At 33.7% G+C, this 13200-nt stretch overlaps 1 protein-coding gene across 3 annotated transcripts in view; it reads right to left on the bottom strand.

The window, feature by feature from the left end:
• LOC132700014 (protein yippee-like 2) overlaps positions 1–13200 on the bottom strand; it is a 105041-nt gene that overhangs the window by 10146 nt on the left and 81695 nt on the right. The window contains exon 2 of one of the 3 annotated variants that reach the window (XM_060667062.1): positions 584–624. The exons of 1 other annotated variant lie outside the window; for it this stretch is intronic. In XM_060667062.1, the coding sequence (XP_060523045.1) occupies positions 584–624 (41 nt within the window). Of the gene's footprint in view, positions 1–583; positions 625–10953; positions 11093–13200 lie in introns of those variants that run through there. One more of the 3 variants, XM_060667064.1, reaches the window with a different exon arrangement.

The raw sequence follows: 13200 nt of genomic DNA, 5'->3' as shown, positions 1-13200 counted from the left end.
TTTGGTCGGCCATTCTCAAGATTGTTCGTTCAAATGGGGCCAGGAATCGCAAATGGATGCTCCTCGCGGCGATATTAGAAACGTAAAACTTTTCTGCTGTCACGTCATTTCTCAACCGCCAGAAATAACCTTAAGGCACGCTACAAAATCAAAATCGAACATATCAAACCGCATAAACTTAATTTTAAACGAGCTGGAACCTCGCCAATATACAACGGAATTTCGAAAAGATTATAAATTAAACGGTTAATTTTCCAAACTTTGCATTTCCGGGTTATCAGATAGAAAAATGTAAAAAAGGCCACACTTGCATACAACTCCGGCGCCAGCCACTCATGTTATACTTATTAATTTTACATATTCTATTTTCGATTTTTCTTGTATATTTTTTGAAAGAATTTTTCAAATAAAAAAAAAATTATGCACTTTAGAAGTGATTTTATCAATTAATTGTAGAGCATTTCTTTAGTTACTAATTAAATAAAACGTTATCTGCATGAAGTTTTTTTTAGTACGGACAGCACTAGGAAAAATAAATATGAAATTTTAGTAATAAGCAAATAGAAAAATAACAAAGTATTACCTTTTACAAACATTACCGCATGATGATAGGACGAAGACAACCTGCAATACGCTGTAGTTAATAAAAGTGGCAATATTAAGAATATGGGGCAGTAATGAGGACGTCTTAGCAAACAAAACTTAATCGATTATCCACGAACGTGCATCGTAAAAATATGATGATAATATACAGGTGACTGCTGAAAAAATGACTGCCAGATAAGGTGAGACGAAACCGATACAACTTAATAATAACACAAATTTTAATATAATATACAATTTTGTATAAGAATCGAACGTTACAATTTGAATTTGACCGCGATGAATGGTCAAACTCACCAAAACTCAATGGAGGCCAGTGCCAAGTTTTTTAGTTTTTCAAAAACTTTTCATACTAATACCAATACCACACCTTTTTAGGCGATCGAAATATTTTAAATTTTGTGCAAAATAAGCTCAATCTAATCTGCAACGGCTTGATAGAAAATGAAGCAAATTTTACAATAGGAAAAGACGGCTAGTAATGAGGATTCTTGTCTTGCTGTTGCTCATTTATCTAGATGGGAGAATCTAATGTTCTTGTTATTGTGATTCTTACTAAAATCATTTACATATTATTCTCGATGAAAACCCAATATTTTCTTAAAATATATAATATATAATATGAGCGGAGCGAATTTTTAATAAACGAGTGAGTTAAAAAGTTACCGAACGTGTTGCATACTATACTTTTTCTACGACCGTTAGTTTTTGGGTACATTTTCGCAAAACACGAATACATTCACTGACATGACCGTCAGAATTGACAAACGTCAAAATTGAAAGTGCGGAAAATATCTCCGAAAACATTCAATTGCTGCGGTAAAATTCCGGAAATGTCCGAAGTGGCTCGTAATTAGGCATTTCACAGACGGGAGTAGAAAAAAATATTTTCTAAAGTTTGAAGTAAATATGTCGTTCAGAAAACAGCAGTATGTTTTTTTTTGGAAGTATTGTTTTAAAAAAGGTCGAAAATTTAATACACATACTTCATCAATATTTTTTTATTCCTTGAAAGAGAAAAATTTAAATTTGTTTTTAAAAATTTTGTGACAACCAAATCAATTAGGTAAAGGATATCAAAATATATTTCTAAATAATATACATTATCATGTCGTACAAATGATAAAATCACATTATCAATTTTCGTTAGCACGTAATACTTTATATAAGTTAATATAAGAGTTTCTAAAAGTTACTAAAATTAAATCAGATCATGTAATAAGCAATAGATGCATTCAAAAAATGTCTATTAACACTAACATGAAATTATTAGTAGGTGATACACAAGATTAATTAATTCTTTGAACCACTTAGTTCAAAGAAGGATAAATGAATGAAGCAACTGTTCACCCATAAACACCCCAAACAAAAAAGCTTTAAAATAATATAGAACAATCACAATTACACTTATATTAAAAATTGTCACTGACCCAAATATCACAAGATGAAACGCAAAGCTTTTAATAGCAATAAAATAAAAAAAATATAAACAGAATAATCTTTTAATTATATTTACGTTACTTTCGTATCAAGCAATTAACGAAAATATTTTATGCGAAAGCTCGTCTTTTAACGACTACCCAAGCGTCTACACCAACGTGTCAACAAAATGCTCGAAGCTTTTGTTTGCCGCTTATGTTTGGCCGGGATTTTCAATGTCACACACTCTCTCAGTTCACAGACGAAAAAGGTTTTTCCCTGTACACCGTCAGTTGACGAACCGCGCGTTAATTTATTTATTACTGTTCCGGGAATCTCATGTTTTGTCCGCATTGTTTACAGTGTACTTAATACAGCCATGACAACGCACTCTAGATGCGAAGCTGTTATCTTATCGTTTCGGGTGATATTTAATCCGGCCTGTTGATGCTGTGACGCGCTGTCTACGACACACGAAAAAAAAAGTGCGCGTTACCAATTTGATAAAAATCTATCCGTCGTCAAAAACCGTGTCAAAAAGTAAAGATCAAAAGCAGTAAATATTTTGTACGAAAGTGCGCATTTTAAAATCCTTTTGTTTTGTCGGTACTTAAGCGTTACCTTACGCCATATAACATTATGACCCTGCCCATAGCTCGAAAACTGACCAATAAGATTCGATTTTCTCTTTGGGTTAGTTTTGGTATGCTGCTTAAAAGCGCTTAAACATTAACACCCTGGAAACAGAACATTGAATTTGATTCCTCAGTTTTCGCGCTGAGGGTTGGAAGTTGGGTCGAGCTGGAGTAGATAAATATCTGAACTGTTAATAATAGAAAATATGATGACACTAAAAACAATAAAAGAATAAATAAAAATAAATATACTTAACTAAGTACCTTTTTATTCAATCTAATTCAGTTTCACTGAATAATAAGTACGAAAGTCGTAATTACTTTAAGACTTTAGGACAAGACGCTATACGATACACACCATACGCGGGAATCATAGCGTGATTTCTGATGCCGGCTGACGAAAAGATGGCTGAAACATTCGACCCTTTTTACGAAAACAAATGCGCTCTATAAAAGCGAAGCACCGCCCTCTAGCCAGTCAGTCCTAAAGTGAAACCGTCCATCATGGTAATACAAATAATAGACGTTATACATTTTAAGTAATGTGTATAATGAATAGCAGTATGATATAGTTAAGAGTTACTGACTTTAATTGTTTATTTTTGTATGAAATAAATATTCAGTCCTGTTAAGTTTTACGTGGACTTGTTTCAATTTCACCGTGGTGTTTGACTAACCCGAACGATTTTAATCAATTTAAAAAAGTACCAATATGTCTTATTAAAATAGTTAAGTGTCTCGATTTCATTTAATTACCCAACGTTTCAGGTAGATTAAACGCTGTCCATTATCAAATATAAGCTAATTCCGCACTTATGAACTTATTTAAGTTGCATATTATCATTGCCCGTTTACAAATTCTATTAATAAATTAAATTTTGTACCGTATGAATTGGTTTTCAATATATCAATGCACCTTCACCCGCAGGTTATCCAGAAACGAATTTTAATAAAATTGCGATTGGTTAAAAGGGTTTTTTCCTACTTAGTTATACTTACTACTTTACAAGTTATTCCCTGATGATGTTTACATGGTATATCTTATTGTAATTTTAAAATAAAAACGGAATTAAACATCATAAAAACACTTTACTATCTTTCTCATATTCTTCGAGAAAAAATGCAAGTTCTCACATTTTCTATGGTACAAAAAGTAATAAAGGAAATAATATAAAAAATCTGACACCACCGACGTATAGATCAAGGTGCTCCGCTGGATAAATATCCAAGAAATATCGAAATTAAATTCGGTAGTTTCTTTGGTTAGTTTTGGAAGGATACGGAACCGGTCGGTAAACTATCAAACCATTAACCTGGGCATAAAATTTATCTTTAACTTGAGAGTAAGGGTTGTGCAGACGGCACCTCAAGCGCCCTATCACTCCCTCAAGTCCTAATGAAGTCCATTCTGTGTTCTACCACAAAATGGCCAGAGACGAGAGTTATCGATATGGAACATCGCTAGAAAAAGCGTGCATTTGAAAAAGTCGTCTTTATTAAGTTCTTGTGTTTTCTATAAACTTGTTTGTCTGGTTTCAATAAATTCTGCCATCGTATTTAATTATTTAAACCTTACTTTTACGGATTTCAATAAAAATAAATAATACAAGTGGGTGGGGCTTATCTCTCACCATAAACTTTACGACGTTATCGGTTCGACGGGTTAAGACGAGAATATTTCATTCTCGATTAATTACTAAACCATAGAGGTCATCCAATATAAGAAAAAAGGTCACGTGGTTCACATTAAATCCAGGCGGCCATTGCTTAGCTTCTTATCTCATAATAAGACATATTCGTCACGAACAGGCCTGTGTACCATTTTGGTCGCGACCAAATGGTATGTCCGTTGTTAGTGAAGATAGAGCCTTGCGTTTCCCCAAACCTTTTTTGTGAAACGAAGGATGACGTTAACAAAATTTTCATGACTTGCTTAGTTTTTAAAATACAGGGTGATTTTGGAAATTTGAAGTTTTAGGACACCCCTTGTATCTCGGATGTCCTATGAAATGTCGAACATTTCCTTTGTAACATTTCACGAAGCTTTATGACCTATATATTATTAAAAAAGATAAACCAACAAGTTATACATTACCCCATTAACCATAACTTTTATACATTTTTAAGAAGCTCATACCAAGCGGAATGAAATTGGCCTATAAGATATAGGGAGTTCCATTAAAAAAAAACAAACCCTTTTTTTTCAAAAGACGAAATCATCTAGAAAAAAAGACTACGTCACTGAATTTTAGGTAAAGGTTTATATCGGATGCGCTTTGCACCTTTCCGACATTTCATAGGATACCCAAGATACGGGGGATGGTCCAAAACATCAAATTTCCAAAATATCCATGTCTTTTAAAAACTAAGCAATTCATGAAAATTTCGTTAACGCCATCTATCGTTTCACAAAAAAGTACCAAAAGTTCGCGAAAACACAGGGTTCCATCTTCACTGACTACCCCTCGGTCGCGACCAAAATGGGACACAGTGTATTTCTTTATTCCATTTGTTTATGTATACAACACATGTATATAACGCATACCAAATATCAAAACTCAAAACCCAATATTTCAGTTGCAAAAAATAATTTAAGTTGTGACGCCCGGCTATTCCTTTTGAACGGGAATGATCGTGAAGTCATACCGCTGCTTTTCGATCGATACGGCGATATGTTATAGCGTTATTCTGAGGTTATAAGCCGCGCATTATATTATTTACGTTCATTTTTGGCATGTGTAACGTTTATTTGTATTTAATCTACATCAGCTTGTATTTGTGCTTAATCTTCTTTATATGATAATAATAATGGAAGCAACACAAAAACAATATTACAAATCGTGCCTACGTGTTTGAGAACAACCCGTAAAACGCCACATAAACTTTTGATTCGTCTACCAGAAAATAAACGCCATTTTTAACTCTTCGAACATGCACCCATCCTATTGCAGTTTCCATAGGGATGGCTTCCTGATCTATATAAAATAAGCAACACTTTCAGTTATCTGTGCCAATATATTTTAAAATCAGTATTTATGTTTCCACTAGTTAAAAAATATTTTTTTTTTTTGTTGAATAATTTACATTTTATTATATACCATTTGAATTTTAAAAACTAGAAAACTTTAAGCTGATTAAATATTATATTGGTTTAAAACTAGTGGCTAATTATACTATGAACATACATTTTAGCTTAGCACCGCGAACCTCAGCAAAACAAAAACTTTCGGTGTTTGGTATGTAAGATGTCACCATAAACATATATAATATATATAACTTTCTTTTTGATACTAAACACAAGATAACAAAAGCAAGCGATAGGATCAAGAATAAAATTAAAATTAAAACCACCAAGACGAACGCGTTGTGGTTCTCTAATTTCTTCTCGATGCTGCAGTCCGGTTGGGGCCTAGGCTAACGAGCGAATTGACGGCACAACCGGTCACAGCCAATGACATCGTGTTTCAAAGGGGATTTGAATTTTACAATTTTTTATTGCTTATATTTTTTAGATAGAACTACGAAATTATTTTTTGTGTGCACTGTGGTTTTTTAATAGTATTAGCTCATTCGATATGAATATACATTTCTTATCAGTATTTTTAAAAATATCAAAATTTTGAAAAAATTAATTCTCTCTATTATATACAAGCAATTTTTTATGATAATAAACTAAATGAACGAAGAGAAGTTATGGCAGATAACAGATGAACATTTTGTGAATACAATGAGAATAAAAAAAATTGTATAATTTTGAGATTTGTCGATATCTGTATTTTGCGACACATTTCTGAGTACCTTACTGTAATAGAAATGAAATAGAGAAGTTCTATAAAAGATTTGAAGGTTGCAACGCAATGAGTAATAGGAACAAAAATCCGTTTAACATTCTACCGACAATAAACATTACATTTTTGTAGATTTTTACTTTTCATTTTAATTCGCATTAAAGGGAAATAATGCATAGGAACGCCATATTTTAAGTCCAGTGAAAACTATAATCTCGTTGCCATTAAGAATTGCAAAAACCATTTACTGCTATTCATAGCTGCTATTCGTAAGCTATTAAATCCCCGTCTGGAACGCCCCTAGGGTTTCGACCTAAATTAAAGCAAATTTATCCAAACCTACGTGTCTTAACGAAGTAAAGCGGCGAAAAAATAAAAAAAAACACGTTTAATATTGACTCCAAGTGTTCCTGCAAGTTTTATGGGCTAATATTAGCTTAGGTTAATGACTATTTACACACCGCATGCAACAATAGACTGGATGTAAAGTTTATCTGCTTTTATTACGAGGTCATTCGCGGTGCAGTGTCCTTTTCTTTTCGCAAAGCCGGCGGTAATTTTTGGCCCATGCCGTAGGCATTTCCGAGCAAATTTTCTATCTTACTTTAAGTATCGGCCGCGTCTATGCTCGCAAAAGTATAATTAAAACGGAACGTTGTTGTGGTCAGTTCCACCCCTATTGGACCGATAATAACGTAACAAAACATAAATACTTTTTTTCAAAACATTTGCTTTAACTGATAATATTTATATTTTGGCGCAAACACGTTTATTTACATAACTGGTCCTTTGAACCGTATGTACAAATGCCTTATCGAGAAAGGTAAATATACTCTTTAATCTACACGAATGTTGATGAGATTTATTTATTGAATGATTCGTGAGAATTAGCAGTGTCTAACTTTTGTATTATCTTAGTTTTTAGCACAATATATTACAGAATATTATTTGTTAACGTGTTTCTACCAATAATAAGGTTAGGGATTTCCGAAAAATTTTCAAAAAGAAAATTTGTCTACATTTCTCCTCCTCACTTTTCCTCTTTTATCTAATTTCCAAATTTCAATAATGACATAAAATTTAGATCACAAATACCTTTAATTAATTTTGTACAGGTACGTCACCAAAGGAAACATCTCTTTTGCCAGACAAAAAATTGAACTTGATGAAAATCGATTTAACAAAATAAATAAGAACTAAAAGTTCAGATTTCAGAATTGTTTGGAAAACACCGTGTCTTTATCAAATGTAATATTTGCAAACTACCTGTACTATATATACGGAAAAATGACATTAAAATTTTAATTAATGTTGTTGAGAATTTAAGTTTAATAATGGGGAGGCATTTAAATCTAATTGATAGTTAAGCAATACATTTGAATGTCTCATTTTGTTAATCTCCATGGTTTGCAATAAATTTAATTTTCTACTGTACTGCTGTATGTAAAATATCAGAATTGACGTCAAAAATGTGTTTTTCTGTGTTTAAGTGTGTAGCATAATTAGAATCTAGACTATTGTTTTTAAACGCTCTTTTATGTTCGTTAATGCGTTTCTTGAAGGATCTACCAATACAAAATTTTAAGACAAGATCCGCATTTCAACCTGTAGACACCTGATTTTTGAGATTTTGGACACTACGTTTTATTGTTTTTTAAAAATTGTCCTATTGTGTTGTTAGTTCTGAAAGCTATTTTTAAACCACATTTTGGGAAATGTTTTGAAACTTTTTCACTGGATTCTCCTATGTATGTAATTGTTTTAAATTGTTCGGGTTCTGTATTAAGTTTCGAATAAATAGAGTTTACTCTGTTGTCTGGATTTGTTTTTTATTTATAATTTTATCGATAATGGACGGATTGTGGTCGTTGTTCAGTGCAATTTGTTTAATGATATTAAGTTATTTGTTGTCATTTTCTGTTGAGAGTGGCGTATTAAGAAGTCTGTGTATAAAAGAGTGAAATGCAACCATTTTGTGTGTATAAGGGTGACTTGAGCTGTTATGCATGACTGTGTCCGTGTGTGAATGTTTATGGTAAATGGAAAAATCAAATTTGTTTTGCGTTTTCGTAATAGTGAAGTCTAAAAAATTAATAGTTATCCTGTTCAATCTCGATAGTGAATTTTATACGGTTATGGAATGCGTTCATGTAATTTAAAAAAGAATTCAATTGTCTGTCCGATCTAACAAAGCAAGCAAAGACATCATCCACATATCTATACCACCACAGGAAACTTTTACATAAAGGATGTTCTAGTATATTTTCCAAATTATCCACAAAAATCTCGGCTAACAAAGGACTAAGTGGCTTTCCCATAATCAAACCTTCGTTAGAGATGTAAATCTGTCCATTAAATGCAAAATAATTTTCGTCTAAAGATACTATTAAGGAATCTAATAAATCTTGTTTCAATGGGTTAACTTGTTTCCGAGTGAGGGTGAAATCTACTAAATCTATCACATCCATAGGTGGAATACTGGGAAATAAGTTTTGTACATTAAAAGACAATAGCGTTGCGTTAGAAGGGATTTTGATATCTTTAATACAATAACATTAATTATAGATTTAATATCATTTTTCGGTATATATAGTAGGAGGTAGTTTGTAAATAATGGGTGTTTTTTTTTCGATGTACAGAACTTTAAGTTGGCATTACTGTTCAAGATGGCGACCGATTTAACAGCTGTCAAGTGATTTATTCTCAGTTTGGTCTGGCAATTCATCATGAATAGACTCAAGCCTGAACAACGCTTGCAAATAAGGCAATTTTATTTCGAAAATAATGGTTTTGTGCGGAATACGTATCGCGCACTACGTCCATTTTTCACGTTTACTCTTATTGAGAACTCGCATACCCAGAGACGCCGTACGGTGCGTACAGAAGAAGCTATTGCTGCTGTAGAGCGTAGCATTGAGGAAGATCCGCTATCGAGCACAGGAATTGGATCTGTGTCCATCCACTTTATGGAAGATTTTGCGGAAGGATCTTGGTTTACGTGCTGACAAAATCCAACTCGTGCAAGAATTGAAGCCAAACCATCATCAAATAAGGCGTAGATTCGTCGAATGGACCCAAAACGAGATTGCCGTTGTTCCCGATTTTCATAAGCCAATTTTGTTTAGCGATGAAGCGCATTTCTGGTTGAATGGTTACGTCAACAAACAAAACTGCCCTATTTGGAGCGAAGCTAATCCTCAAGTGTATGTCGAAACACCGTTACATCCAGAAAAACTGACTGTTTTGTGCGCATTATGGGCTGGTGGAATCATTTGCCCGTACTTCTTCAAAAATGATGATGGCCAGAATGTTACAGTCGATGGTGATCGGTATAGAGCTAATTGACTTGAGCTGAATTGAATAACCATGATGTCCAGGAGATGTGGTTTCAACAAGACGGTGCAACATGTCACACAGCTCGTGCCACAATCGATTTATTGAAAGACACGTTTGGTGACCGCCTAATTTCACGTTTTGGACCTGTGAATTGGGCTATGTATTGGTCAATGCGGATAAGCCACAAACGCTTGACCATTTGGAAGATAACATTCGCCGTGTTATTGCCGATATACGGCCACAAATGTTGGAAAAAGTCATCGAAAATTGGACGTCCAGATTGGACTACATCCGCGCCAGCCGTGGCGGTCATATGCCAGAAATCATATTTAAAATGTAATGCCACAAGATTATCTTTCGGATAAATAAAATTCATGTCAATCGAATAATCCATCGTTGTTTTATTGCAACTTAAAGTTCTATATATCGAAAAAAAACACCCTATATTACATTTGATAAAGACACGGTGTTGTCGAAGCAATTGTCACGTGAAAATATATAATTTCGTGAAAAGCGGAACTTTTAGTTCTTATTTATTTAGTCAAAAAATTAATGGTTTTGGAGTTCTTTGGGTATTTAAAAATAATAAATAATTTTAACGTAATTTTCATACGGAAATAATGATTGCTTCAAAAAAATCTCGAGTAAAAATATTTTAAATTATTTTGAACTTAAATTTTGTCAGCACTAATTTTTTAATGACCCATTCAAAGGTGTTTCAAATTTCATTTAGGTATAACAGTATAGAGTATAGACAATATTAAGAAATTAATATTTTTGGGACTCCTTTTATAGATCTTTCAAATAACATATTTTTATTAACCAAATGTTGGTTTGGTTTTTAATATCTAATTTACCGTCATAAATAAAGTTTTCAAATTAGAAAATATGGGAACAAGTTTTCTTACGTGCCTACGCGTCTGTAATATCTGCCATTTCCAGAATCAAGACACCATTTGCCAACGCTGTTCAGAGTTAAGTTGAACAACCCGGAAAAATAAACAACACTTCGGCGTTGCCGCATTTCCATTTAAAAAGAACTTTTAAGATATTTAACGGGTTCAACAATTTCAGATTTTTGTTTGCGGATATTTATTTGTCACCGTACACCGAAAATAAAAACGAGAACTTCAAACTTATGGTTAACAATCCACCACTGTCGGTTTACTAACCCTTATAGAACTGCCTGGGGTGCCATTCCCGGTTGATTCGCACGCGACTAAAACGTTAGCCCGGAAATTTAGCCACGGACTACTTAAACAATCTAGAGTTGTGGGATAGCGAATGTAAACTGAGCTCGCAGGATTATTGGTCACTTGTGCGCGAGCAAATCGGTCTGCGAACCGTAGAAATAGGAAAATGAACTGCACGCGAGAGGAGACGGTAAGAAAATACTGACTCGTACCAAGGACGCAGATAAATTTATTTACTTTGTTGCTTTGTTGTTATTAGTCCGGGCGGAGCGGCTATCTAAAGTGCCCGTTAACTTGGGGCGTCGGACGGCAAAAAATAAATACATAAAAGAATCATAAACAGAGAATTAAACTCTATAAGGAGGAAAGGACTTAATTTACACAAGAGTACTAAAATGCTGCATCTGATCTGTGCCTCTATATAGTAGGTATATATAACGCAAGCCTTGATTTGGCTATATAGGTAAATTTAATACAATTTTCTGGGTTAATCACGTTTCTACCAAGAGAGTGCGTAGAGAAATAATGGACATAATTTTAAAAAAACACATTGGACTAAACATATGCCGGCGCCCTTAGCTTTAAGTGGTCGATATTTTCCCATATTTCGTTTTGGGTGTTTATTTTTGACTCGCATTATTTATCGGTCTAACCTAAACAGTTATAATTCTGTCATTCGTAATATTGTGGACCCATGGGAACCCACTTTGGTATTTTTCGAAGATAGTCTGGCTTTATAAAAGCACTGGTTAGGTCGGATTTTAAGTAGCTCCGATAGTTTGTTTTTAATAGGCTATTTTGTAGTTGATCTAGAGGGTCGTGGATCATTGGATTCCCTTTTATAATCAATCAAGTAATTAGATTATTCGTTTGTTTTAAGCACTGTGTTATGTGCTTTTAATATGTCCGAGAAGTCTAAGCCTATGTCGCCTCGCTCGCCATCAGAACCCTCCACTTTGGGTTTCTATTTCTATATTATTATTTTTATTATATTATTTCGATTATTTCTTACGATCTCCGAGATATATAATTAGACAGAAGACAACCCAAACGGCACAAAATATTATAGCTGAAAGACTTCAGAACTTGTCTTTTTGAGAATGGTTTAGAGCAGAACTCAGTAAAGTCCAAATTTCCTAACTTACATTGAACAAATATAAAGCTAAAACTAAATATATGAATATTGTAAAATTACTCTAAAATATCTAATTATCCACTAATTAGGTCAGCGCAAGGTGTCACTTCAAAAGTTCAGGTTGATTAAATACTGTCGCGAGCCAATTGGAGCGTTTCCGATCCTTTAGTCACTGGTTGGCAGCGATAGGATTGTTCGGTAGATATTTAAAGCACTGATGGTATGTATTTTGAGTCCTTCAGTTCCGATTCGTATGTGTTCTGAATTCATCACGTCACTCGGTGAATCGTTTATTAAAAACTTTGCTGCATTAATAAATAAACGATTTTTTTGGAATGCCCTTTCTATTGATGATGTCAATTCGGAATCGGTTAAAAAAACATTGCTCAAAGTCCAAACCAACCGTACTAACATACGTTTTTAACCTAATATTTCATAGGATAGACGAAATTTAAATAAACATGTGTTTTCCGTAGCACGTTGCCCTTTTTTCGCTGCGCATTGGCAAATAAAGAGCAACGCATTTTGTTATTGCAATAACGATAGACAACATTGACGTTGAACGGTTATTTTGAATGATAAAGGTCGTTCCACGCAATATGCGATCAGATTGCTCTATCTGGCGGTGCGCAATAACAGCTGGAGGTATTACCAATGCCTCGAAGATGCTTGGAAGATTAGAAGAAGATCTGGAATTAAGATGAGATTGACATGCGTGCAAGAAAAATTGGAAATATCAACTTGCGTCCACTTAAAATATCCACGATTAATGAGGAGAATAGATAGATATATTAAGTCGTGATATGCCAGTTTTGGATATGGTAGTATAAGTGCAAAAAAAATAACTCTACAATACAAAGAAGGTCAGTCAACAATATATGGTGCCCATAGCCCTACATGGAGATTAAGGCAGACAAAGTCCTAGGGACATCCAGCACTAGGCTCAAGCACTAGGCTTTGTTACACATTACAGGAATCACAGCAATCAAGTCACGTCCGGGTTCATACCTAGAAAATAAAAATGTCTATTCTAATTCACCAGAACAATCTGCAAGAGAAATAAAAACGAAAAATATTGAAAATAAAACAAT

This window comes from Cylas formicarius, unplaced genomic scaffold (genome assembly GCF_029955315.1).
Source record: "Cylas formicarius isolate icCylForm1 unplaced genomic scaffold, icCylForm1.1 PGA_scaffold_3__17_contigs__length_32017465, whole genome shotgun sequence".
NCBI lineage: Eukaryota > Metazoa > Arthropoda > Insecta > Coleoptera > Brentidae > Cylas > Cylas formicarius.
The sequence above is the reverse complement of the archived record's forward strand: the minus strand, read 5'-3'. Positions and strand labels throughout refer to the sequence as shown.